General features: G+C 35.7%; 7 protein-coding genes across 9 annotated transcripts; 3 read left to right on the forward strand and 4 right to left on the reverse strand.

The window, feature by feature from the left end:
* Nucleotides 1-26: 26 nt before the first annotated feature.
* LOC110377188 (uncharacterized) lies at nucleotides 27-1816 on the reverse strand. 2 transcript variants are annotated; one of them, XM_021335953.3, is made up of 5 exons: nucleotides 1674-1816; nucleotides 1123-1394; nucleotides 885-977; nucleotides 652-789; nucleotides 27-186 (listed from the first exon to the last, which is right to left on the reverse strand). In XM_021335953.3, the coding sequence occupies exons 1-5, from the start codon at nucleotides 1696-1698 to the stop codon at nucleotides 103-105; spliced, it is 612 nt and encodes a 203-aa protein (XP_021191628.3). In that variant the 5' UTR covers nucleotides 1699-1816; the 3' UTR covers nucleotides 27-102. The 2 variants fall into 2 exon arrangements, with proteins under 2 accessions (XP_021191628.3, XP_049699912.2); XM_049843955.2 differs by lacking the exon at nucleotides 27-186 and having other exon boundaries at nucleotides 651-789; nucleotides 863-977.
* Nucleotides 1817-2500: 684 nt separating this feature from the next.
* LOC110376877 (uncharacterized) lies at nucleotides 2501-8133 on the reverse strand. Of its 2 annotated transcripts, none has more exons than XM_021335515.3 (7): nucleotides 7998-8133; nucleotides 7385-7708; nucleotides 6657-6701; nucleotides 5937-6211; nucleotides 4146-4186; nucleotides 3207-3676; nucleotides 2501-2899 (listed from the first exon to the last, which is right to left on the reverse strand). In XM_021335515.3, the coding sequence occupies exons 2-7, from the start codon at nucleotides 7653-7655 to the stop codon at nucleotides 2787-2789; spliced, it is 1215 nt and encodes a 404-aa protein (XP_021191190.3). In that variant the 5' UTR covers nucleotides 7656-7708; nucleotides 7998-8133; the 3' UTR covers nucleotides 2501-2786. The 2 variants fall into 2 exon arrangements, with proteins under 2 accessions (XP_021191190.3, XP_021191180.3); XM_021335505.3 differs by having other exon boundaries at nucleotides 5868-6211.
* Nucleotides 8134-10110: 1977 nt separating this feature from the next.
* Nucleotides 10111-12271, forward strand: LOC110376964 (alpha-(1,3)-fucosyltransferase C). Its single transcript, XM_021335629.3, has 2 exons — nucleotides 10111-11238; nucleotides 11549-12271. Exons 1-2 carry the CDS (start codon nucleotides 10319-10321, stop codon nucleotides 11817-11819), a joined length of 1191 nt encoding a protein of 396 aa, XP_021191304.3. The 5' UTR covers nucleotides 10111-10318; the 3' UTR covers nucleotides 11820-12271.
* A 190-nt stretch (nucleotides 12272-12461) lies between these two features.
* Nucleotides 12462-14145, reverse strand: LOC110376868 (alpha-(1,3)-fucosyltransferase C). The gene is made up of 2 exons (XM_021335493.3): nucleotides 13101-14145; nucleotides 12462-12889 (listed from the first exon to the last, which is right to left on the reverse strand). Exons 1-2 carry the CDS (start codon nucleotides 14024-14026, stop codon nucleotides 12619-12621), a joined length of 1197 nt encoding a protein of 398 aa, XP_021191168.1. The 5' UTR covers nucleotides 14027-14145; the 3' UTR covers nucleotides 12462-12618.
* A 1808-nt stretch (nucleotides 14146-15953) lies between these two features.
* On the reverse strand, nucleotides 15954-17168 carry LOC126056580 (uncharacterized). Its single transcript, XM_064041362.1, has one exon. The coding sequence runs from the start codon at nucleotides 17166-17168 to the stop codon at nucleotides 15954-15956; it is 1215 nt and encodes a 404-aa protein (XP_063897432.1).
* A 2402-nt stretch (nucleotides 17169-19570) lies between these two features.
* LOC126055286 (alpha-(1,3)-fucosyltransferase C) lies at nucleotides 19571-21574 on the forward strand. Its single transcript, XM_049843949.2, has 2 exons — nucleotides 19571-20664; nucleotides 21275-21574. The coding sequence occupies exons 1-2, from the start codon at nucleotides 19766-19768 to the stop codon at nucleotides 21543-21545; spliced, it is 1170 nt and encodes a 389-aa protein (XP_049699906.2). The 5' UTR covers nucleotides 19571-19765; the 3' UTR covers nucleotides 21546-21574.
* Nucleotides 21575-24234: 2660 nt separating this feature from the next.
* LOC135116619 (alpha-(1,3)-fucosyltransferase C-like) lies at nucleotides 24235-26443 on the forward strand. The gene is made up of 2 exons (XM_064037816.1): nucleotides 24235-25403; nucleotides 26144-26443. Exons 1-2 carry the CDS (start codon nucleotides 24505-24507, stop codon nucleotides 26412-26414), a joined length of 1170 nt encoding a protein of 389 aa, XP_063893886.1. The 5' UTR covers nucleotides 24235-24504; the 3' UTR covers nucleotides 26415-26443.
* The last annotated feature ends 868 nt before the right edge of the window (nucleotides 26444-27311 follow it).

Consider the following 27311-nt stretch of genomic DNA (forward strand, 5'->3'; position numbering starts at 1 on the left):
TACTACTCATAAAATAAAAACAACAATTACTATTTTGTATTTAATTTATCAAAGCATTTGTTGACATTGGATTTTAATTGCATTGTTTTTTTGTGGTCACACTCACAAGTTGGGGCTTATTTGCGGCTGCTCACTTGCTTTTCCGTCGAATGAGTCTGTGTACAGGTACGACATAAGCGTGATTTCCTGCAGCAACAACGAATATGGTTAGATCCCATAAAATGGAACCAATATTCCCCAATAAAATAAACCACGCGACCAATAAAATGAAGTCGTGTGAATGTGGTATGCATTTCATGTTACGCACACGGCACACACTATACAATAATGCTTGAACATTTATTTATCATAGGTATGCATTTGATAAAGCTTACTAACGATGCGTTATTAACAAACTAAATACGACGAAATATCTTTTTTTCAATGTCCAAAAAATATTATCATTTAACAAAGTCTATTGCCTATCATACGATATATACAATTTCTGGCTACTTTAAAATCAGTCTTAAATTTCTTGCAAATATTAATAATGTCTCTTTTTCTCTCTTGGTCTTCTACGGCAACCTTTTGGACTTGGATTTGGACGATTCTGCAGGCAATAGGAAAAACTAATAGGCGTGTTAAAAAAAATACACCGTCTATAAGACGAACCTTGTGAGATGCGTTTCTATTGGGGAAGAAAATACGCCGAAAGAAACCCATTTTTTTTTCAGCGTGGGCCGGTTCCGATTGTGTAGTTCGCATGCAATGGCTGGTGCAGACTGACAGGTCTTGCACTCTTTGCTTTGACTGAAATAATATTCAAAATAAACTCGTGTGAATACAAGCACAAACATACAAACGTATTGACAAGATACAATACCTTTAAGCGACCTAATACTAACAGTTTCCGTGGTGTCATCATGCATGTTGCATTGTAGGTTACAGATCTCATCTGCAACCGTCAGACATGCTGCTTCTGCGCGTTTCACTTCGTTCTGAAAACAATTTGTTTTTAACCGGGTTCCCAAAAAGGAGGAGGTTCTCAATTCAGATGTTTATATTTTTTATCACTTCCAAAAAAACTCAGTTTCGAAATCTTCACTTGTAATCTAACCTTGGTAAGTCTTTAAAATCACTTACAGACATTTTGTCCAAGACTTTTCTCATGGATTTGAGCTCGTGAGGGTTGGCGTGGAGTTTCTGCGTGAGATCGGGGAGGAGGAAGCTCAGCATGACCACGACTATGACTGTTATGATGGCCACAATATTCCCGTTCATTGCGTAGTACATCGACCGCACACACTTAGATGCCCTCTTCGTCAATTTCTTAAATTCTTTTTGCCCGGGTGGGCTAACCAGGATTTGTGTGACGGTGTTAATTGGCAATCTAAAGCGGGGTAAGCGGAAGCCACCTGGTTTTTATAACAAGCTTTTAATTATTTACGTGTATGTCTGATTCTCATTACAATAGGTGCTGGATAATTTAAGCCAGATATTGCACCGAAATAAAAAGGATCCAGATCAGATTATGATTACAGGCAGAAAAATATTCCAGTGTTTAATGTTAACTCAGAAATATACTAGAGTCCCGATCAGAATCTCGTAATTTAACATTTACGAAGAAATAAGTCCTCAAAATAATAATATAGAAGAACATTTACAAAGACCAGATAACGAAAGTTATGGCTTACCCGGGAAGTTTGGCCCCTTCGGCATATTGTATATTAATTTATATAACTAAAAAATCATTTTTGAAGGTCCAGAATTTGTATTGCAAAATCATTGACAGAATTTAAGTGACCATAAACTAGTAGAAATTGTTTTTCTTAAGAAGATAATATATTATGCATGTATTAGGTACATAAACATTATATGTAACATAAAGAGGTTGTATAGGTAAGAAATATTTAGGATCCCACTAGTAAGTAGGTAAATAATGTGGAAACTTATTGGGAAGACATATTCTGGCATTCTCGGCAATCAATACGTTTAACGTGTATTCCTTAGCATCTTTCATTGTGCACTTAACTGTTCCTTTAAACTATTAACATGCGACACGACGTATGTAAGGATTTTTTCATTATTATGGTATTAACCAAAAATCGTCAGGAATCGTGGTGGTTAACTATTAATGGAACCAATGATATGTCATTGGAGTCAAAAAACTACCGGGAAGATCCTATCTTTTCTAACCCACTTCATCAGAAAAGGGTGTCTGTAATTTTTTGTTGTCTATGTTACACGATTTCTCGACGATACCTACGAGTATACTTGCGGTTAGACCCCATTATCACCAGGTTAGGATCTGGTGGTGGAAGCCCCGAGAAATCGAGGGCAATTCGACGAGAGAAAATTGTAAGCACGCATTGGATAAAACGACGATCCATACGTGTACTTAGAATTATTTCTTTGTAGCCTACATAAGTAACATTTGACAGTCTACGGCTCTCCTGAAAATATATCGATACCTATCATTAAAAAAATAAAATTTTATAAATAATCATAACTTTTTTGAATTACTTTTTTATTTTGACGTTCACTAATACGAACATTGTTCTATAAACTACTAAATTAATAACAAGACAAAAATACACTACAATATTATGATATAACCTAACTAACAACATTCTATGCGCACGTTATGTTCTCAAAGAATATAGCATAATATATAAAAAACTCATAAAAGAACAAATACAAACGAGTCAAGACGTTTTATATATTTTTACGAAAATTTCGCTGTCGTTGATATCAATGCGTTTTGTTCTTTAAGTGTTATAATTTAAGGTTGAATTTGGGCCGTTTCTTCAAGTGTTGTTGGTTTTGTCTATCATCCACTGTGGCTCGTCTAAGCAGCACATTGAGCAGCAGGAGTTGCGGTTTGATATGAACTTTGTGCAAGGACGGCGAGTGGACAGATCTGGAAGTAGCAAAAATTACCTTAAGTCAGTCTTCTAGGCACGTTTTTGGAGTACATGTGTAATATATATATATTAATTAATTTTTGTGTAATAATAAACTTAAAGAACTTAAACCACTAGACACTATCCCGTGAGGTACGGAGTCTACTCCGTACTGAATATGCATATCTATAACTCAAAACACAGACAATGACAACATGGGAATGGAGCTATGAAACTTATAGAAAAATCCCACGATGAGTACGATGAGTAGGTAGGTCAGCCTTTATAATATGAGGAGTTAGAATATAATTAAAAGATACATACGTTTGGAAAGGCATGGGTTGCATGATTGATTGCATACGTTACTGCAGTTACTGCAGGGTGGATTATTTGGGCACATCTTATCTTTTGATTTGGCCATGCATGGGTGCATGCATGGGTTACTGCAAGGTGGATCATTTGGGCATACGGTATGTTTCGGCCTGGTCACGCACGAGTTATTGCATGCGGCATTTGGGCACGAACGTTTCAGTTTGCATGGGTTTGGATTACATGGTGGTCCAGTTGAGCACACTGAAGTTTTCGGATTGGCTGGGCATGGTGGTTCAATTGAGCACACTGTAGGTTTCGGCAGTTTGCCCGAGCATGGGGTTGGATTACATGGTGGTCCTGGTCCGCACACTGAAGGTTTCGGTTTGGCTGGGCACGGGTTCGGATCACATGGCGCAGGTGAACACACTGGTTTCGGTTTGCATGGGTTATTGCATGGTGGATCAGCTGGGCACACCGCAAGTCTGGGAAATTATAAAAAATTAAGAATATATGAAAATGTGCTTATAAAAACTTATAAGGGTTGCAATTTAATTTTTAATATCAAATGTGCATGAAGGCGAATGAAGTGTTTCGTGGGCACCACTTTAGACCAATAATATAACAATTCAATTGAAACTGAATGTCACAACGAAAGTACCCAATTATAAAAATTTCGACGTACAAGGCCAACCTCTTATTTCCACTTCAGGTCTCTTCTCATTTCAAAATGTAACGAGTACCTGGTGTTCTACCTGCCTTGAGGTCAGATGAGTGAATTTAAACTTGTTTTATTAGGCTTATTTTATTCAGACGCACAGCAAGGGCTTTGAGAATGGCAGAATGGCCTTTTCATTTGCTATATATGAGTGCATCGTCATCTATGATATTCATAATTGAGGTTATGAAAAGAAAGAGGGAATGTTAATACTAAGTAACAATTGGTAGACTCACTTCTTGATCTTACAGCCAGCTTCTAGTGTAACAATGCAGGGCTAGAAACAAAGAATGCGTTATCCAACTGTATCTTATACTAATATTATAAATGCGAAAGTTAGTGAGAATGTAGATTTCTTACTCATCATTTTTATAAGAATATCTTCTATACACTCTTACAAACTTTCACGTCTATAATATAAGTAGGATGTGTTTTATTATTCAAACTGTTTTAGTAATCTAGCTAACTATTTAGGTACTGTATTTTTACAAAACTACGAACGAAAATGAAAAGAACTTTTCGATTGATAAAATTTGCTATGCCTTAGCATAAAATATTTCACGTAAAACTCCCAACCTCGAGATGGAAGGGTGTTTAAGTGACAAGAAGAAAAATGCTTCTCACAACGACTCAAAATGATTGGTTCGTGACGATATTCAATATAAAAAATTGCACGGCAGGCGTTCTTATACAGATACTTCAGAAATTGTGGAGAGGTAAATCTTTGTATACTTTACATAAATTTAGTACTCAAGGTACCACAGAATAATGTAAATGATTCCTTGTTTTTATGAATATTCTTAGTAATTATGATATTGTAAAAAAAAGTCTGCTTCTCACTCAGGGTTTCACGCCAAATCTTCTGAATCGATTTAAATGCGATTTGGTTCACACATAATCTAGAGCCTAAAAGAGGACATAGGCTACTGTTGCCCCGTGGCAATGGATCTCGCAGTATGCGGGTGTAACCACGGGGAACAGCTATTCATAGACGATGCATGTTTCTTGTATACCATGTACTTGAAGACTTTGAGGAATGTATGTAGCAGAGATGAGAATATTGAGATGCATTTGTGGGGTAACTAGGGCTGACAAGGTGAAGGATCATTTTAGAGGGATTTTGAGAGTGGCGCTAATGACAAAAAAAAAATGCAGTCGGCGTTTGTCATGGCATATGATGAGAAGGGATGAAACAAAAACTGTAAGGAATTTATAGGGAGTTGCAGACCCAAAAAAAATTGATAGACTGTGTGAAAGAGGACATGAATAAAATGGGAGTTAATATTAGTAAGACGACTGAGAAAGAGGAATTGAAGAAGAAAACATATTTCGCCAACCCTAAATAAATTAGGAACAGGACAGGAAGAGAATATATAATGTAGGTATAAGAATATAAGGAGGAATCTCTCGTCTGCACTAATGTGAATATGACCGTAGTCCAGTCATTATATCTAAATTCACCTCGAAATTCGCGCACCCTAAAAGTCTCAAAATGTACATGCGATAGGGGTATACGCAACTATTAAATTTGAAGGTCACAAAATCGTTCTTTTGTGATTTTTGTAAATTTCAGGGTTCTTGCTATTTGTATTCATTATCAATATTGTAGAATACAAAATTCTCTATAACTTTTCTTAAAAAATATACGGTCAACCGTTTTTGAGATAGAGAGCCGTGAGCGGGCGGTCACAGCATCACTTCACGTCAACCGGTGCCTCCGGTCGAAAACGCGCCATAATAAAGTTGATGAACTATCGATAAATCTTTGAAATATTTTTCAATTTTATTAACTATTCAATTTTATAACTTTTTTATTTATTTTTATTATATTCAACAACAACTAATTTATTTAGCAACTCTTACCTGCCCATGTAATTGAATGGAGGCACCGGTTAACCTGAAGTGATGTTAAGACCGAGCGCTCTCCGCCCATCTATCTCGAAAACAGTTCACCGTACCTTGGCACAGCAAGAAAATCCAATTTCCCTCAGAACTGCTTCATCGAAACTCGGTTGCGATATCAATACCTGCTGGTCAGGTTCTATTTCCTTAATGTCCTCTTTAGGTTCTGGCTTTGGTTCAAAAGCAGGTATAGGTTTGTCTTTAGGTTTAGGTATATCTTCAACTATTGGCATATCTTCGAGCACATCTTCAATGTCTTCTAATTCGTCTTCAACGTCATATACTTCTTCGACTGGTTCTTCGACATTATATACGACTTTATCTTCGACTTTATATACAACTTTCTCTTCGACTTTCTCTTCTTTGACTTTCTTGGGTTTTTTTACTTTGACAGGTTCCTCTGTAAAGAACCCAAGAACACATACTTCTACATTATTTTGATCTGCGAAGGTTGAATATATGTATATTGTATACGTATACTAGTAACTGTTCCACGTGGTTTCACTCGCGTCTCGAGGGATTTACATGGTACATGTTCCTGGTACACGGTGAGCTATAGCTTCGACACACGGTAATTAATAAATATGCCCTAGTGCTTGGTGAGCAGATTGTAATATGTACTTATGTGAGTTATGCTGGACGGCATAATTTACATCAGTATGTGGTGTATAGGAAAGGATAGAATGCATGAATGAAATCCCTCGGAGTTCGGTGGGCTTTCCACTTTTGAGGCCAACTAGTTTGACGTGTCAAAAAAGCTTTCATAGGCCTATTTGAAATAAAAAAAATACTGAAAAAATAAAATCACAGATAAAGTTAACAAAAAGTTGCTCCTTTTTTCTTACCTTCTTCAGATGACGTTTCCTCTGGGATTCCTTCCTCCTCTGATTCTAGAACGAAACAATTATCAAATTTAAGCTTACGAAAATATATCAATATAAGTACCAATCGTTGGCAAAAAATAAATAAATGAAAAAAACGATATTTCATTTTTTTCGGGCAGAAGTTTTTGCTATCAATTTTCATCAGATAATTTAAAATCGTTAAGTGATTACTGCTCTCAGATGATCCAAGAAACGATTTTCACAAACTTCATAATTTTATCTGCTAAAGTTATCCAACTTATAAGAACTGGTGATTACAATAGCAAAAGCTAGCATTTGAGGCAAAACCACAGAATTTCGTAAACAAGGCTGTTACATGAGACATTTGTACGAGGTCGAGTTCGCCGAAAACTTACAAAAGTCATACAGAACTTGGGCTCAACAATTGTTGCATGAATTTCTGTTTATCTTGTTACCATGCGTAGGTACCGGAGATTACTTTGTAGTACCAACTTTTGTTATTAATTACACAGTTCGAGTTTCCAAAGGAATATTAGCAACTAGCGTGTTTTCATGGTTTCTGTCGCATTATTTGGTTTTTATTTAGCATCGTACTTACCAATTGTATCAAACCTATCTCAGGTTTGAAGGTGTTGGCATGACCAAGGAACCATTTTCATGAATTGCAATTTCTTTTTAATGAATAATATAGAAAAAGGAAAAGCTATGTTACTCGCGTATGCTTTTACCAGTGTCAGAGTCCTCCGCGAGACCTGTGCAAATAGTGCCATCGACGTCATCGAGGCAGCATACGTTACTTTCTCCTGGGTGGCATGTTACCATCTGTGGGCCAGGAGATCGCTCAGACAGCACCTTGATCACATACATGACCAACAAGATGATGGTTCCTAACGCCACAGTCAGTACTATTATAGACCTCTTCACGAACTCTTGGAAACAGTCCACCAGTTCGTCTATGTAATATTCGAGGTTTCTCAAGAGTACGCTGTTTGTACACATTGCAACTTGTTTTAGGAAATTTGATGTTGTATTAGAATGTGTAATATATATACCTGAAAAAGAACATATTGTTTCGTTAATTGATATGTATGTGTAGTATTCTAATGGATAAGGGAAGGGGAAACCACTCATTGACTAAATGTGAGTTGAAGCTTAGGGATCTTCTCTTCCTAATTCACTCAACCACTTTCGTAGTTCTATCCCTTAAACAACTTTTATCGTTGGTAGCCACTAGGTAAATAAAGTCCTAATAAAGTCCTGCACGAATGTGCTGGAAATTGTATTTGAAGTGGGCACTATACATTTTTTAATTTGTTAATATCACACAGTTAATGTACCTACCAAGCAATTCTCTTCACATTTTTAAAATATTGTGAATATTTTTTGTAAACGAAAACGGGGCGCATAGTATGTTAAGTTTTTGTAAAAATTTTATTTAAATCAAATGCACATAATAATGATGGAAGCTGTTATGTGACGTTTAATTTTTTCGACAAATTTCAATATCTATGGCTTTATCAAGGAGATTTCCGATTGATAGAATAATCTCTATTTACTATAAATACTTGCAACGAGAATAAGCCGCAAATTCATTAAAAAAGGAGTAAATACATAATGAACAAATGGAAGAAATAATAGTGGATTAAAAATACTAGACTGTAAACATTAAATCAGAATAGATATCACTGAATGAAGAAGCTTATCTTTAAAACGTGGCTAGTGGCTACAATTGAAACCAAGTAAAATATAAATCTCTGCGTACTATAGTTATAATATTATACTAGAATTAAAAGTAATTGAGAACCTGACAGATTGCCAGGAAACTATATAAACAATCCAATATAACAAGGGAAATATATCAAACAATATTGAAGGAAGAACCCCAATGATATATGTAGGTACCCAACCGAATGTCCATGTAGTCATCGAATTTACATGGAAGCAATCAAAATGCAATATACCCCGTGGTCAGACACCGCTACAATATGGTTCGCAGACGTGCCTTGCCCAACAGTTGCCCACTTTCCATAATCCATGATAAAATGGGCCAATATTTTTCACGTGTCGTCCCGTCAGCGGTCCAAAGATAGATCGACTGTACGTCCAGTGTGATTTATTTTACTATTATTTTATACACTTTGTAGTTTCAGGGTTAGTTTTTAGGACAAAGAGTTCTTTTTTTGTGATATTACAGAACTGTTCAAATAATAAGTATGAGTTGTATGTCGGTCTGCAAGCTGCTAACTAGTTTCTGTTCTGTGTCCTTTCAGTTCGGTAATTGCTATTTAATGTGTTTTGGTTGTTTTGCCATTTTGAGTAGGTATCGTGAAGTAATAACTAGCCAACTTCGGGCAGGTAATGTTGTTTGACGTTATTTTGCAGGTAGTAATGATGAATATGGGCATTATAATCTACAAACCTCTTATATCTATTAGGTTCACCGTGTAATACTATTGCAAACTCGATTACGTTACAAGAGAAATTAAAAAACGAAGACAGTTGGAAGTAGGTAGGGCCTCAGATTTCAGTGTAAGGGACGCGTCCTTCATCTATTAAGAATGATAACATTTAAAACTGAAAATCGTCAAATACTCAACAAGACCCTGAACACGAAAATGGCTGCCAAAAACCATGTATAAATCATATTTAATTGTCTTTTACAGATTAGATCTTGCGCTGTACGTTAAGTCTAACGTGAAATGGGGCAAAATCATTTATTTTCAAAGCACAGTCTATTAGTGTGTCCGTAAGTGACATTCTAATTTCCTTCTCTAGTCACAGGTGCGTTGGCGAGTGAATAATCGAGTGTAACTCATAACGGTCTTGACATGATAGGAAAAGGGTAGGAAGATGACGATGTTGAAGTTTCAAACAGGATAGACTTAGTTTTTGGGCTTTTCATCTTTCTATCATCGTTTTGTAACGATTATAAGCAGCATGAGACTTGTATTGCTCTAAAACCCTTTTAAATTGTGACGAATAGTTTTTTTAATACCCTTCTCTAACACTAAACAGTTATTATAATATATAGTTCAGTTTTATATCACCCTATAAAGCTAGATAATTTTGAGTGACAAACTGTCCACCGACATGTTTAGTGAGGCCCCTGTGACTGATTGATGATCCAACGCAAACCATTTTGTTTCAGAATCCATAATGAAGGTTGAAGGGTTTAAAGTTGCACTAAGGGTCATTTATTAGTTATTTCAAGATTATCATGATAGATTTATATTAAAGAAAAGACGGTGAGAGACGTGAATATTTCAAAACATGGGTTGAGGGTTCTAAGTTACAGAACAACAACAAGAGAGTTACAGAAGAGAAGGGTAGGTACATTCGTTCCATATTTCTTGTTGGATTGCTTGTATTCTTGAATATTTAGTTTGGTACTGGAATATAAAGTCGAAAAAGTTTCAATTACTAGTCAAAAGCGAAATTCATTATATCAATGACAATGACATGTTTATATTCCACTTTTTTGCGATGCAACCACAAAAGTGTTTTTTTAAGTTTTATACAATTTATGCAATTGTTATTAATTTTATTTGTACCGAAAATGTCATGATGTGAATTTGTGTAGGTATATGTAATATATTGTATGTATGTATTTTGTAATACATTTCAAATAAATTCTGTAATTTTCTTCGAGTGACCACGAAACAATGATTAAGACGAAAAAACTAGCATTTTTATGTGGTTTTATGTTGTTAGTCATGTATTACTCTAAGTTTAATAGTGATGTTATTTTATTGGAGACAATTGTTGAGACGGATAGAATAACGACAAAAGCAAAGAAAAACACCAACATGAAGTATATTCTACAATGGACGAAGTCCTACGCGGAGCCATTCGTTTTCATGGGAAAAGGACAAAACGGATTTGTAAGTCGACGATGCAAATTTGCTAACTGCTACGTAACTTCCAATAGGACCTATCTAAATAGCTTGAAAGATTTCGATGCTGTTTTATTTCATGGTCCTGAACTCAGTACTGCCGAGAACTCAGTACTCTTGCGTCTGCCGACTCGGAGGTCTCGTAAACAAAAGTATGTTTTTGTTAGTAAGGAATCATCTCGCATGTATCCATTACGCTATACGGTCTACAATAGCTTCTTTAACTGGACGTGGACATACAGATTGGATTCTGATATATATTACGGTGATATTGTTATCAAAAACAAGCGAGGTGATGTTATTGGACCTAAAGAAGTTATGCACTGGCTTAGGGTGGAGGAAATGGAACCTATCAAAGATGAACTTAAAGAGAAGTTGAAAAACAAAAAAATTGCTGCCGCATGGTTTGTATCAAACTGTAAAACTATGAGTAATCGAGGTTATGTAGCAGAATTATTGCAGAAGGCATTACTTAAATACAATATGACCGTTGACATATACGGTCGTTGTGGAAATAAATATTGTCCTAGAACTCATATGGAGCAGTGCCTGCGAATGTTGGAGAATGATTACTATTTTTATTTGGCTTTCGAGAATACCGTTGTGAATGATTATGTGACGGAGAAATTATTGCACGCGTTGCAGCACTACACTGTCCCAATAGTTTATGGGGGCGCGAACTACACAAGGTGACTGTTTGTACATATTGTACACGTTATACTGTTATCATTTCATGTTTTTGCATGCAATTGTGCTAGCAAGGGGTGGTGGAAAGTTTGGGGAAGAGAGTTTTACACAGGCGATAGGCGTTGAGAAGTTTGACACTCCCTTTTGCTTTAATCACAGCGTCTTTTCAATCATTAAGAGTTCAGCATTCGATCCTTAGTAACGTAGGGTCGAACTCTTGCCGAGGGAACAGTTCCGAAACTCGTGAAGAAATGATTGGTCACCTTTACTACCTTTAGAATTTATTGAATACCTACAGATTTCATTTTCCAGGTTCATGCCAGGGGGTTCTCACTTGAACGTTTTAAATCAAACTATAGAAGTTCTAGTCAAGAGAATGGTTGACATGATAAACGACAAAGAACAGTACTACGAGTATTTTAAATGGCGGAATCACTATTCTTATCATAATGGAGAAGAGTCCCCTGCTACTGATTACTACTGCGATTTTTGCAAAAAGCTCAATGATTTTAATGTAATGAACAGAACCAGCTATATTGAAAACTTTAAAGGATGGTGGAACACGAAGCTTGAAAGTAACTGATCTAACATTTGTTCTCACTGCCTCACTGGTCTAGACAATGAACGTGTAAATGTTATTTTTCTTGGGCAGTCGATGGCAGTATATTTATAAGTGCGAACGTAAGTGCATAAGGCCCAATATTTGGCCCTGCCATTGTCAGGGGTGGCATGTAGTTCTTTCACTGTTTACGTGTTGGGGCACATTGGGCTACACAGAAGGTACCGCATTGTTTGTGGCGTGGTACCGCTCATGTGAAAGTTGCCCGGTAGGCACTGGAATCATTGGTACTGGTTCTTTGCTTTTTATGGTGGATTATCTTATTTTGTGATACAACTGGAATTCCCACCCACTCATATGTGCAGCCGATGGCCGGCTTTTATGCTCTAGGCATCTAGAAATGGGTCCCTTAGTTAATGTTTTTGATCATTTATGTTATTTCTTTTTAATAAATATTACTATTATATATTGTTTATTCTTTCATCGGGATTAATGTGGGCTTCATAATTCTAAGATGCGGCTCGTGGTCTTGACTGAATTTCGAAAATCATTTAGTTATAATATGCGTAGTCACATGAGTTGCTTGAATTAACTATTTTATATATTTTTTTGTTATTGTTTAAACATGAAACACTATAGTAGAAAGGTAACAACAAAAAGGCAGACTTTAAGTAAAAAAATAAATGTAATAAAAAACATGTAAAAACAATGTAAAAGTAAAATATAAAAAATAATAGTAAAGATAAAAATTCTAAAAAAATATAAAAAATTGTAAAGAAAACATATCAAAATACCTAAAAATACGAGAGCAAAATATCACTTGTTATTCACCAATATTCCAACCGTTCCACCATTTCGCGAAGTCGTTCTTAACAGTTACTCGACTCATGAACTTGTCATCGTTAATTTTTCTGCAGAATTCGCAGTAATAATCAGTGTCGGGTGTATCGCCTGCGTAGTGATAAGTATAATGATTGTGCCACCTGAAGAAATCGTAGTATTTCTCCTTGTCGTTGATAATGTATACCATTTGCTTCACGAGCTCTTCCACCGTAAGAGATCGGGCGTTCAAATACATCCCATCGGGCATGAACCTGAAAATTAGTATTGATGATAATAATAAAAAACCTGCCACTTCTAACTCCTAGATATAAGTTTTAAAATAAGACAAGTTCTCTTTGCATCTTGCTTTTTCTATAAAAGGTCACTTAGCAGTAGGTCAATTAAGAGGCAGTGCGTAAAAAAATAAGAACCTAGTCCTAAAGAAATGAGATTAAACAGAAGAAACCCTAAGTAATTGTGTACCTGGTATAATTCGCTCCTCCATAGACAATAGGCACCATGTAGTGTTGCAGCGCATTCAACAACTTTTCTGAGACATAGTCTTCGCTAATAGAGTTCTCAAACGAAAAGTAAAAATAGTAATCTCTCTCCAACATTTGCCAAAACATATCAGGCAGCATGTGCCCACATGCACCAAATATTTCCAGTGTCATATTGTACTTCGATTTCAATTCGTTCTTTATTTTTAGTGCAATCCCTTCCCTTCCACCGAGAGAATGACAATTTGACACCAGCCAAGCAGCAGCGATCCTTTTGCGATTCAGTTTTTCTTTGAGCTTATGATTAATACGTAGCATTTCTGATGTTTTTGGCCAGTGCATTATTTCTTTAGGACCAATTTTCTTGCCCTCTCTATCCCTCACAAGAATGTAGCCATAAAATACCTCAGAATCCAACCTATAAGTCCAAGTCATGTTGAAGAAACCATTGTACCTTTCGTGGTATACTGGGTAATACGCTGCCGGTTCTGGACTGACGAAAACATATTTTTGATGGCCCGATCTCTTTTTTGGTATACGTATGAACCCACGAGATACGTCATGACAATAAAATAAGACTGCGTTGTAGTCTGTGAGGTTGCTTAAAAAAGTTCTGTTCCATGTGACGTAACAGTTGTTCACGGGGCATCGTCGTTCGATAAACAGATCTTGACCTGCCTTCATAAAAGTAAAAGGTTCCTTCGTGGGCCTTGTCCATTGCAGAATGTATTTTATATTTGTTTCCAAATTTGTTTCTGCAAAAGGGTCTTCGATTTTGATTGCACCCCTGGCTGCATCCAAGCGCTTGTTGGTTCTTGGGGTCCAGTCAAAGCCTGATAGGTACCATATTATAAATATGGCAAAGCCGTAACCAAATGCTACTCCTTGAGATTTTATCGTCATTCTCATAAACAATATGGCGTGAAATTATGATTTCACATTTGATTGAAACTTGCAACAATTTTTTTCCAATATTTTTGACGTTTTTCAACGGTGTCAGCGATACAATTATACAAATCGGAGACAAATCGTCATTTTCAAACTTCTTTTTTCTTTGTTGTTGACGTGATGAGAATTTACCAAAAAGTATAATAATGTACTTAAATATTTTCATTTTATTCTGATTATTTATTCTGATACAATAGAAAGTAGATGACTAAAACGCATAAGCGAGATTTCGCACACGCATTGCGTTTGAATACCGTTAAACGTTACAAATCTTGCCTTTGTTTTTGTAGAGTCTGACACTCCCATATGCTGCACCCACAGTGAGAGGGGTCATTGATGATTTCCAAAATATTATATCATGAACAATGACCTTATAAAGGTCGCTGGATGCAGGTCGCCTCCAACAGGTATCTGTGGAGATCTAAGGGTTAAGCCTATGTTCAGCAGTGGACGTCCTATGGCTGAGATGACGATGATGATGAGATGATGATGTACCATGAAAGGTAGAAACAGCTCTTTTTTTTACGTAGATACTTGAAACTATGAATTTAGATTAGAGTAGTCCATAAATACATTATACCTACTAATTAACATAATATCAACGTAAATGAATGCAATTTTTTACTGATTACTAATTATCTTGCATTTACTTTGCAGCTTTAGTTTAAGGATTCCAACTTTCAGAAAACTGAATGCGGGACTTAACCTTTCGTGAAAAGGGGGGGGGGGCATTGAAAAATGATCGGACGGAACTGATAAAATAAAAACCGTAAGCAAAAAGCTATAATTTAACCTATCAATATCGTGTCACAGCGTGCACTAATGTCTAATTTTCAAAATCAAAACAATTCCATTACGCATGCGCCCCTTTCCCGCTGTTAGGCCTCACGAATTCAGTAGAAAGAAAGAGAACGAGATTATATTATAGGTAATCTGTGTTCCTGCACTGTTGAGCGTGCGCGCAGGTGGGTGTTGTGTAGAAGTATGGTAGAAAAATAGGGATACGGGACATGCGGGACGCATACAACGTTTTGCGGGACTATTTTACTATTAATTTTTAAAAGCGGGATTTAGTCAAGCATTGCGGGACGGTCCCGCAGAATGCGGGACGGTTGGCCGCCTTACTTTAGTTAGTAAGAATCGTGTAGGGGACTGCAAGGTCATCTCGGTAGCGTAAACTGAAGTGCCTTGTTTAAAATCACGCGCAACGAACCGCAGTCCATAGTTTGACAAGTAAACGATATAATATTATGTGAAGGAGTGATAAAATGAACTATTATTTTTTATTAACGTTTTGGCTAGACGGATTAATAAATTCCTACTTAATAGTATGTTCGAGACCGACTGATCTGCTTATCTATAAAGTTAATCTAGTCAAAAAATGATGATGTGAATACTTACGTAAGTTTCAATTAAAAAAGGTCTAGGTAATTGTTAAGTCTCATTATACTTTAATTTTTAATACGATAATAAATAAAATAAATAAAATAAATAAATAAATAAATTGTTTATTACTTCTCTTTGAACATCATTTTACAATATTTTGCTAATTCTAAAAAGTGCTGATGTATAATTTGCCCGAACTAGGTAAAAACCTGTGTCTCGGGCGTAAAAGTGCTTATTATAATATTTATAGCTAATTAACAATAAATTGCTGCTAGTAACTAAAAACTAGGTCAATGTGACAAATACAGTGTTATTATACATGTTTGTTATAATGCTTACATACTAATTAAAATATCCATATTGCGTAGGTACCTACAATATTTGAGTGTAAATATGCGGGCCTAAAAATAATCAGTAATCCACTATCCCTAAGTAAAATATGAAATTATATAATGTGTAAAAATTATTACAGCTAAATATTATTATCTAGAGTTTGACGCTATCAGACGCCTTTATAGTCTACGGAGTTGATGTACCTATATTCAGCGGCTTTTCTAGCAGGGCATTCGGAATCTCCTGTCTTGTGATTGTAGGGTTTTTTATAGCGCTTACAGGTTGCACATTTCGGCGGTTCTTCCTTTGAAGAGCACTCTTGAGTCGCGTGTCCTTCTCCTCCACAGTGGCCACAAGTAGAGGTAGCAGATTTGCAAGTCTTGGATGCATGACCATACTGCTGACACTTGAAGCACCGAGTCACAAGGGTGAAATCATGTACCGGGCACGACGTCCAGTTTATGTAAAGCCTGTTCTGATTTACTAGGACTTTCCGGATGCTGGCTGGTACTTCAACAATATAGTTGCAGCTGTCAGCATCCCTTTTTCCTGACTTATGGCTTAGTTTAATTGAGGTCAAAAAGGTATCCTTGGTCAATGTTGGAAGTTTGTCTACGATATTTTGGTCATAAATACTTTTGAAAACTTCTTTCTCTGCCATATCAGTGGGCACCCCAATAATTATAATGCGAGGCTTCCGCTTCTGAGGTTCATCAACAGTAAGTGCAGATGTGGAACGCTCGACAGTCTCTTTCACTTTTAGCATGTCATCCTTAGTCTCTGTGCTTATGATAACACCTCCGTTTCTTGTTTTCCGAAGTCCACGTACCTTTAGCTTCATTTCCTCAGGGCATACAATTTTTTGGACTAAATTTTTGGTCTCTTCACTGGTCTTAGTATGGTCACTAGGATATATAGCGACAGAGCTGGTTGCATGAGGCCTAATAAGGCTTTTTGTACCCTTCACCATGTCTGCGAAGGATGTGCTTTCCGGTTTATGTTTGATGAGAGTATCTTGTAGTTCCTGCTTGATCTCAGTCAAACTACTAGCGAGGTCTTGATTTTCCTTTAACGTTTGCAGGGTGGCGTAGTTCTGAAGGGCTTTATGTTTCAATGACTGATATTGCACAGCCATTTGAGAGACTCCGTATCCGACTTTGCGACAAAGGCTAGTGACTCTTAGTTTTTGTTCGGAATTCATCTTGCCTTCCGAAACCGTGATCGAAACCTCATTCAGGCACTGCTCAATACTAGACATCCAGGATTGAATTTCAGGAGTAGAAAAAACCTCAATTGTTTCATCCTGTGCATGACTTCTGGGTGTTGCTGCTGGTGGCGATGAGCAATGTGGCAGTCCGCCACGGTGGGAGGGGCTTCTATCCATAATTGTAGATCACTTTTTGTCCATATTTGTAATAAATACTGTATAATTTCACAACAAAAACGCTATGTCTCTAAAACTAGGTCACAATAAAAAAAAAAAATTGTTAATTACGCTATTTTTAAGTTGCTTGATGAGCACGTCTGTGTTCGTCGAATAACGCTTTAATACACACGATGTTGTTGAAAATGATGAATTATTAAATTAAAGTAATAACATTTATAACGCTTTATAACGAGTAGTCGTGGTGGCCTAGTGGGTAAAGGACCAACGTCTCCTCTCTATGAGGGCGCGGGTTCGATCCCAGGTCAGGCAAGTACCAATGCAACTTTTCTAAGTTTGTATGTGCTTTCTAAGTATATCTTAGACACCATTGACTGTGTTTCGGATGGCACGTTAAACTGTAGGTCCCGGCTGTCATTGAACATCCTTGGCAGTCGTTACGGGTAGTCAGAAGCCAGTAAGTCTGACACCAGTCTAACCAAGGGGTATCGGGTTGCCCGGGTAACTGGGTTGAGGAGGTCAGATAGGCAGTCGCTTCTTGTAAAGCACTGGTACTCAGCTGAATCCGGTTAGACTGGAAGCCGACCCCAACATGATTGGGAAAAGGCTCGGAGGATGATGAATAACATTTATAACGCTTGTATTTCTCTAAAGTAATAAAAAATATTACCTAATTATTATTATTGATTACCAGAAATTAGTGATGGACGAAGAAGTTTATCGATGAAATGTGTTCTATAGCACTTTAATGTGGTAAGTGGCTGTTTTCACTCAAGTGCTTATTTACATAACTTTTAATCTGCATCATATTGTTATAGATTTAAATGTTTTTTTTTTTCATGAACGTATCGATTCACTAATTAGTCACGTTTAAATGGATAAATTTACGCTCATAAATATTAAATATTTAAAAATTGATAACCTAGCTACCTAAATACATTTTTTGAATTCATAATGACTAGGGTGAACTCATCTAATTCTGTGACTCGCCTAATTCGGTGATATTTGGTTTTTGCGCTATCATAGGGCTACACGAGTGAAATCAATGGTTTGAAATACAAACTTAAACCTCTGTTATAAAGTTCAAATTCGTCTGTAAAGTTTGGGGATTCTCGAGTGAGCGAGATAGAAACAGCTAACGGTTTTGTCAGTTCGCGCGCGAATCTCGCCGGTTTCGGCAGTGTTTGTGAATTGGTGGCGAACTTTGATGTATTTATGTAAGTATTTAACCGATTTTTTAGCTTCTTTCTAATAATATGAATTGTAATTGATATTCCCTTGATGTGGCAGTAAAAAAATCGTCATAGTTCTGCGTCTTTTTCGTGTTAGAGCTTATTTTGTTCATCAAAAATATTAGCGTTTTAGCGTTGAGTGGTTTCTGTGCTATCACAGAATTATAGTAGTTATGTACAAATATTTGTGGTTTTAACTGAAATTATTGACTTATTTTGAGTGTAGTAGACAAGATTGATGTCATTTTATTACTTTTATCTGGTCTGAATTAAAATGACGTCTTTGAGCCAATATTATATTTTGCTATCACGGAATTGGGTGACACTTTTTTTTGACTTGTCACGTAATTGCGTGAGTAATTTACCAATTTTTTTTTATTAATATGAGCTTAAATTTGGGTAGACGCTAAAATCTAAGCAGGCACTGGTACGTATGTATTATTTTGATTTGCTTGTTTACTTTCAGATGTATCATGGATGCCCCCAAAAAGAAGAACAGAAAATACTCGGAGACCGATCTCAAAACCGCTGTTGAAATATTGTTGCGCCGAAGAATAATTCTAGAAGATGTTACTAAAATGTTTATCTTGTTTTTTTTATGTTTATGTTAATTTTATTATAAAATTAATATAGTACTACTTAAATAAAGTTAACTTGCCTAATTCCGTTATATCAGAATTAAAGTATTAGCTATCACGTACTTAAAGAGGTCACCACGGAATTAGGCAAGTTGACTTAGTTTAGTAAATCTGGTATAACTCTTAGGTTTCTAGAAAAAAATCTGATTATTTGTGCTAATATTCCTAATAAAAGACTGACTAAAACTCATGCTGAGACTGAAATAAATTAATTAATAATTTATGGGTATTTTACTACTCAAATGCCTTCGTCTGTAGTAAATTAATTAATCATTTATGGGTATTTTACTACTCAAATGCCTTTATCACGAATTTAGACGTTCACCCTACTCGTAGAAACACACGTGGTTACATGCATTGTGTGTTATTTATTAAATATTTATAAATTCCAACATTACGATTTACTGAGTCTGTTTTACATATATCGATAGTCGATATTAATTACACGCGTTTATTTAGTTCACCGTCACTAGTTCAAGCACACATTGACACTTGAGGATAGTCATACGCTATCGAGCTGTTTGCGGTAGTACAGCATGTAATTATATGCCTTATCTGTTTCGTAAAATATTCGAAACAAATATAAATTGTTTATAAATAATTCGTGCTCCTTAATTTAATTTGGTGATTATATTAAAAATGTAGTGCGTGTAATGTGTTTTTGATCATATCGACAAGTGAGTGTGGTGAGCGCACCTATGAGTGAGACTTTTTCGACATCAAAAAGATGGTTATAAATAAATATACAAAATATATCATCTGCTGGGTTATCTTGAGCGTCACTTTGTGCTCCCTTTTTTATAATTTCTCGCACTACAGTTTGCAGAATACACAGGAGAACTGCGTTCGTACACAGAGACCTTTGAAATACATTTTAATATGGACTTCCAACGCTACGGATCCCATGAAGAACTTACTCGTAGGAAAACATGCTTTTTTAAACAGAAAATGTCCACTCACAAACTGTTTTGTGTCCTCCGATAGACAATTGTTGAAAGGTGTTGAAAACTATGATGTAATAATATTCCACGGTAAAGAACTTAAATATAATAAATTACTTTTGCCTAAGTCACGTTTACCTCATCAAAAGTATATCTTCATGAGCATGGAATCTTCAGCTTATTACCCAATCTGCCACCAAATGTATAACAATTATTTTAATTGGACTTGGACTTACAAGTTGAACTCGGACAATTATTACGGTTACATAGTAATAAGGGATAAGGAAGGGAAAGCTATTGGTCCTAAGAAAGAGATGCATTGGATGAAAGTTGAAGATATGAACCCCATAAATGATACGCTTAAAGCAAAATTGGCTAAGAAAAAGTATGCAGCTGCTTGGTTTGTGTCGAACTGTCGGGCTCCGAGTGGAAGGAACGCTGTGGCCAAAAATCTGCAAGCTGAGCTAGCGAAGTTCAAGATGACTGTTGATATATTTGGTTTATGTGGGAAGATGAAATGCCCGAGAGGTAAGAGTGCGGAGTGTAGGCGGATGATAGAGACTGATTACTATTTCTACTTGTCGTTTGAAAACTCGATGAGTGAGGACTATGTGACGGAGAAATTGTTGACGGCTCTGAATAATTATGCCGTGCCAGTGGTGTTTGGTGGAGCTAATTATACGAGGTTAGTAGTGTTACATTTTGATATACATATGAGTCCTATACGTTTCTTATGCTCAAATTGCCAGATAACCGGACAAACCGTTACAAAAGTACATTTTAGTTATACATTGTTTTCCGTGTTGAGGCGTGTATTGCTCTACTGTTTTGTGAACATAACTATGACATTTACCTTGAAGGTGCTTATAATTGTTAAAACGTTAAATAGAAGCTGACTATTGTTAAGGAACCTGTAGAAATCCTGTTTTTAGGTAGGAATCCCGTCTTGTTATTCCGGAATTGACGGAAAACCCCAATCACGATCTGAGAATCGAACAAAGGGCGTAATGACAATTAATCGCACTTGCATTCATAATAACAATAGGTCTTTGTTTATATTGAGATTGAATTTAAAATATTTTGTGTTTCTCTTGCACCCTACGGTGCGTTTGTATAATATCTCAAACTGACCATTGATTGAATTATATACCAGTTTATTAAAACTTAACTTTTGTTATTCCAATTGACGTCCTTTTATTTCGTATTTTTCATGTCAAAACTTATATAAGTATGATATAGTTATAGATATGATATAGGTTTTTTTTTATTTATTATTTATACTTTGTGTTTTCCAGATTCATGCCCGATGGTATATACTTGTCCATAACCAACGACACAGTCAGCGCGGTGGCGGAAAAAATGGTGGAAATTATATACGACAAGGAGAAGTATTATGAGTATTTCAAGTGGCATAACCACTATTCTTATGGTGATGGACAAGAAGCCCCCGAAACCGACCCTTACTGTAATTTATGCAAGTTAATTAACGATGACGATAAATTCTTTACAACTAGTGCTTACAATAACTTTGGTAAGTGGTGGAGCCCTCCGAGTAAATGCCATTAGTATTTTGTGATTAAAATGATCAAAAAACATTTTGGATTTTTATTTTGAGCCTGTACCTAATACCTATGTACCACAGAATATGACTCAAGAATATATTAAACTAATCGAATCAAATCATTTATTTCATGTAGGCCTTTACAAGCACTAATGAACGTCAAAATTATATACAAGTTTGATTCTAGTTGCCCATTCCAAAAGTAGCTTCCTATGGAGAAGAACGGGCAAGAAACTCCATGGTTACTCTTTTTAAAAACATAATAGGTGTTACAATTTGTATGTATTGATACATACGATAGTAACGTGAAAAATAATAGTTTAAAAAAAACTAAAAAACACGCTTTTTATAGAAAAACGAACTAAAAAATAGAAAATAAATTTTAATGAATTTAAATTTAGAAAACAGTGTTAAAAATTTCAATGAATTTAAATTAATAATAGTGTGAATACAAAAAAAAATATTTTAAAAAAGCGTGGGGTGCATGGTGTCAATAGTTATAAATATTTTATTGACAGATATGAGTACAGTGATTTTCATTTCGATAATATCTTAAAAAGCACCCCACGCTTTTTTAATTTTTTTTTTTGTATTCACACTATTATTAATTTATATTCATTGAAATTTTTAACACTGTTTTCTTAATTTAAATTCATTAAAATTTATTTTCTATTTTTTAGTTCGTTTTTCTATAAAAAGCGTGTTTTTTAGTTTTTTTTTAAACTATTATTTATTTTCTACTTTTTAGTTTGTTTTAAAACTATTATTTGTTTTGTAGAATTAAAATCTCTTTAGTATACAAAAATTTGACAATATTAGGGAAAACGGCTAAAGATAATTATTGGAAATAAAAATTAACATCGAGTCCTGCCTTATCGACTGTAGAGAAAAGTTCTAGAAAATTTTAATTAATTTTCTTACCTTATCGACTATAGATGAAAATTATATAAATTAACAAAAATCATATTTTGCAAATTGAAAAGCCTAGAAGTCGGTGTCTGATGGATGTTACTAAGTTAATTTTGCCACCGACTTCTAGGCCGATGCACCTAAAATTAGTTTTTTTTTGCTTTTTAGTGTTTTGGGAAGTCGGTTTAATTTTTTTGTGAAAAGGTTATTTATTTAAAGCTTTTCAATGATACGAATAGTTGTCACTATCCATACAAGTGGGAAGTTCTCATCAATACAAAGAATATAAGTCCAAACGAGGTATTTTACATATTCAGTTGTCGAGTTCCCTCCACTTTCTCTGGTCTCCATCATCAGGTCAGCTCCAAACCTTCACTGTTGCATAGGTCTTGTCAATACGAATAATTTAAGCCCAAACACGAGGTAGTTTACATATTCAGTTGTCGAGTTCCCTCGACTTTCTCTGGTCTCCATCATCAGGTCAGCTCCAAACCTTCACTGTTGCATAGGTCTTGTCAATACGAATAATTTAAGCCCAAACACGAGGTAGTTTACATATTCAGTTGTCGAGTTCCCTCGACCCTCTCTGGTCTCCATCATCAGGTAAGCTCCAAACCTTCACTGTTGTAAAGGTCTTGTCAATACAAATAATTTAAGCCCAAACACGAGGAAGTTTACATATTCAGTTGTCGAGTTCCCTCGACCCTCTCTGGTCTCCATCATCAGGTCAGCTCCAAACCTTCACTGTTGTAAAGTTCTTGTCAATACAAATAATTTAAGCCCAAACACGAGGAAGTTTACATATTCAGTTGTCGAGTTCCCTCGACCCTCTCTGGTCTCCATCATCAGGTCAGGTCCAAATCTTCACAGTTGAATAGTGCTTTTAGGCGTACATCTGAGTGTCAAGTTTTTACCCTATGTGTGCCTACAACTTTTGAAGGTTGCCCTCGATTTCTCAGGGTTTCCATCATCAGATCCTGACCTGATGACTATGGGACCAACTGGCAGCTATTCCGAGTCGAACAAAAAAAGAATCACGTAAATCGGTCTATAAACCTCGGAGTAATCGATGTGTATGTGTAACCTCCTCCTTTTTGGGAAGTCGGTTAAAAATGGAATAATTTTATCAAATTAGTGTATTGTCATCGGTCCTTAATAAATCTACAAAGTTTGAACGAAATCTGGCCGTTTAAAGTGGGTCAAAATCGCGCCCAAAGAAGTCGGTTACAAACAAACATACAAACCTACAAACATACAAACATACAGGTGAAGCTAATAAAAAGCGTGTAAAAATGCACGAATTAATGAATGATCCGAAGAAATATTCAGAGTACTTTAAATGGAAGAATCATTACTCGTATCATAGAAAAGATGCCAGTGTTGACACTGATCCTTATTGTTTATTTTGTACACACTTGAACAATGAGGAGATGGTGAAAAAGACTACTATTTACGAAAACTTTCGTCAGTGGTGGAACCCACCCGGGCGATGTTGATTTGAACATAATATATTTATACCAAAGGAATTATCTATTCTTAAGTTTTTGTATTTAAGTTTAATAATTATGTTTTTGCTATTTGAAATCTACTTTTATTTGACTCATTATAAAGTACATAAAACTACAACTATTATATACGCTTTTTCTAGACAAACACACGTGGTTACATGCATTGTGTGTTATTTATTAAATATTTATAAATTCCAACATTACGATTTACTGAGTCTGTTTTACATATATCGATAGTCGATATTAATTACACGCGTTTATTTAGTTCACCGTCACTAGTTCAAGCACACATTGACACTTGAGGATAGTCATACGCTATCGAGCTGTTTGCGGTAGTACAGCATGTAATTATATGCCTTATCTGTTTCGTAAAATATTCGAAAGTGTTATGTGGAAACAAATATAAATTGTTTATAAATAATTCGTGCTCCATAATTTAATTTGGTGATTATATTAAAAATGTAGTGCGTGTAATGTGTTTTTGATCATATCGACAAGTGAGTGTGGTGAGCGCACCTATGAGTGAGACTTTTTCGACATCAAAAAGATGGTTATAAATAAATATACAAAATATATCATCTGCTGGGTTATCTTGAGCGTCACTTTGTGCTCCCTTTTTTATAATTTCTCGCACTACAGTTTGCAGAATACACAGGAGAACTGCGTTCGTACACAGAGACCTTTGAAATACATTTTAATATGGACTTCCAACGCTACGGATCCCATGAAGAACTTACTCGTAGGAAAACATGCTTTTTTAAACAGAAAATGTCCACTCACAAACTGTTTTGTGTCCTCCGATAGACAATTGTTGAAAGGTGTTGAAAACTATGATGTAATAATATTCCACGGTCCAGAACTTAAATATAATAAATTACTTTTGCCTAAGTCACGTTTACCTCATCAAAAGTATATCTTCATGAGCATGGAATCTTCAGCTTATTACCCAATCTGCCACCCAATGTATAACAATTATTTTAATTGGACTTGGACTTACAAGTTGAACTCGGACAATTATTACGGTTACATAGTAATAAGGGATAAGGAAGGGAAAGCTATTGGTCCTAAGAAAGAGATGCATTGGATGAAAGTTGAAGATATGAAGCCCATAAATGATACGCTTAAAGCAAAATTTGCTAAGAAAAAGTATGCAGCTGCTTGGTTTGTGTCGAACTGTCGGGCTCCGAGTGGAAGGATCGCTGTAGCCAAAAATCTGCAAGCTGAGCTAGCGAAGTTCAAGATGACTGTTGATATATTTGGTTCATGTGGGAAGATGAAATGCCCGAGAGGTAAGAGTGCGGAGTGTAGGCGGATGATAGAGACTGATTACTATTTCTACTTGTCGTTTGAAAACTCGATGAGTGAGGACTATGTGACGGAGAAATTGTTGACGGCTCTGAATAATTATGCCGTGCCAGTGGTGTTTGGTGGAGCTAATTATACGAGGTTAGTAGTGTTTCATTTTGATATACATATGAGTCCTATACGTTTCTTAAGCTCAAATTGCCAGATAACCGGACAATCCGTTACAAAAGTACATTTTAGTTATACATTGTTTTCCGTGTTGAGGCGTGTATTGCTCTACTGTTTTGTGAACATAACTATAACATTTACCTTGAAGGTGCTTATAATTGTTAAAACGTTAAATAGAAGCTGACTATTGTTAAGGAACCTGTAGAAATCCTGTTTTTAGGTAGGAATCCCGTCTTGTTATTCCGGAATTGACGGAAAACCCCAATCACGATCTGAGAATCGAACAAAGGGCGTAATGTCAATTAATCGTGCGTAATGTCAATATTTTGTGCTTCTCTTGCACCATACGGTGCGTTTGTATAATATCTCAAACTGACCATTGATTGAATTATATACCAGTTTATTAGAACTTAACTTTTGTTATTCCAATTGACGTCCTTTTATTTTGTACTAGCTTTCGCCCGCGGTTTCACCCGCGTCCCGTAGCCGGATGGTGACAAAAACTATTCTAAAACCTTCTCCCGGGTCTAAGTTACCTACCCTCTAATGTCCAGCCAAATCGGTCAAGCCGTTTTCATGTTATGTCGTGACAACGGAAATCGGGTTTCATTTTTATATATATAGATTTTTCATATCAAAACATATTTAAGTATGATATAGTTATAGATATGATATACTTTATTTATTTATTATTTATACTTTGTGTTTTCCAGATTCATGCCCGATGGTATATACTTGACCATAACCAAGGACACAGTCAGCGCGGTGGCGGAAAAAATGGTGGAAATTATATACGACAAGGAGAAGTATTATGAGTATTTCAAGTGGCATAACCACTATTCTTATGGTGATGGACAAGAAGCCCCCGAAACCGACCCTTACTGTAATTTATGCAAGTTAATTAACGACGACGATAAATTCTTTACAACTAGTGCTTACAATAACTTTGGTAAGTGGTGGAGCCCTCCGAGTAAATGCCATTAGTATTTTGTGATTAAAATGATCAAAAAACATTTTGGATTTTTATTTTGAGCCTGCACCTAATACCTATGTACCGCAGAATATGACTCAAGAATATATTAAACTAATCGAATCAAATCATTTATTTCATGTAGGCCTTTACAAGCACTAATGAACGTCAAAATTATATACAAGTTTGATTCTAGTTGCCCATTCCAAAAGTAGCTTCCTATGGAGAAGGACGGGCAAGAAACTCCATGGTTACTCTTTTTAAAAACATAATAGGTGTTACAATTTGTATGTATTGATACATACGATAATAACGTGAAAAAGAAATGCTTACAATATTTTTTGGGTTGACTCTGAGAAATTAAGTATACAATGCAAGTTGAACTAGGAAGTTATAAGAGAAAATTATTATACAAACTATTTTAAGAAGTTAATAAATTAAACAAACCAAGTTATATAAAGAAAAAAAAATCATATAGCTACCATATATATAAACAATCTAAATTTTACCTTAATTAGGCCACGTACCGTTTTAATATAGTGTAACAAACAAACTATTATTGACTCCTATTCCCTCGCGGTTTCAGTGGCGGTATATTAAATGTAGTCTTATACATTATTTTCACATATGACTTTTTATGAGTAATCATCAAATGACCCCTCCCGCTGTGGGTGCGGCGTGAGGGAGTGTCATACTCTGACTGCATAAGACTATGTTCCTTCTTGAGCCCTTGTGTACCAGGGAAGCGATAACTCTTTCTATCAATCCCGCGGCTTCTGATATGTACCTATGCTATATCATTGTTAAGTTTTATTCAAATCCATCTAATAGTTTTTTGTGGTTTTAGCGTGGAAGAGACAAACATAATACATACAAGCTTTCGCATCCCTACTAATATTACAAATGCGAAA

This window comes from Helicoverpa armigera, chromosome 2, assembly GCF_030705265.1.
Source record: "Helicoverpa armigera isolate CAAS_96S chromosome 2, ASM3070526v1, whole genome shotgun sequence".
NCBI lineage: Eukaryota > Metazoa > Arthropoda > Insecta > Lepidoptera > Noctuidae > Helicoverpa > Helicoverpa armigera.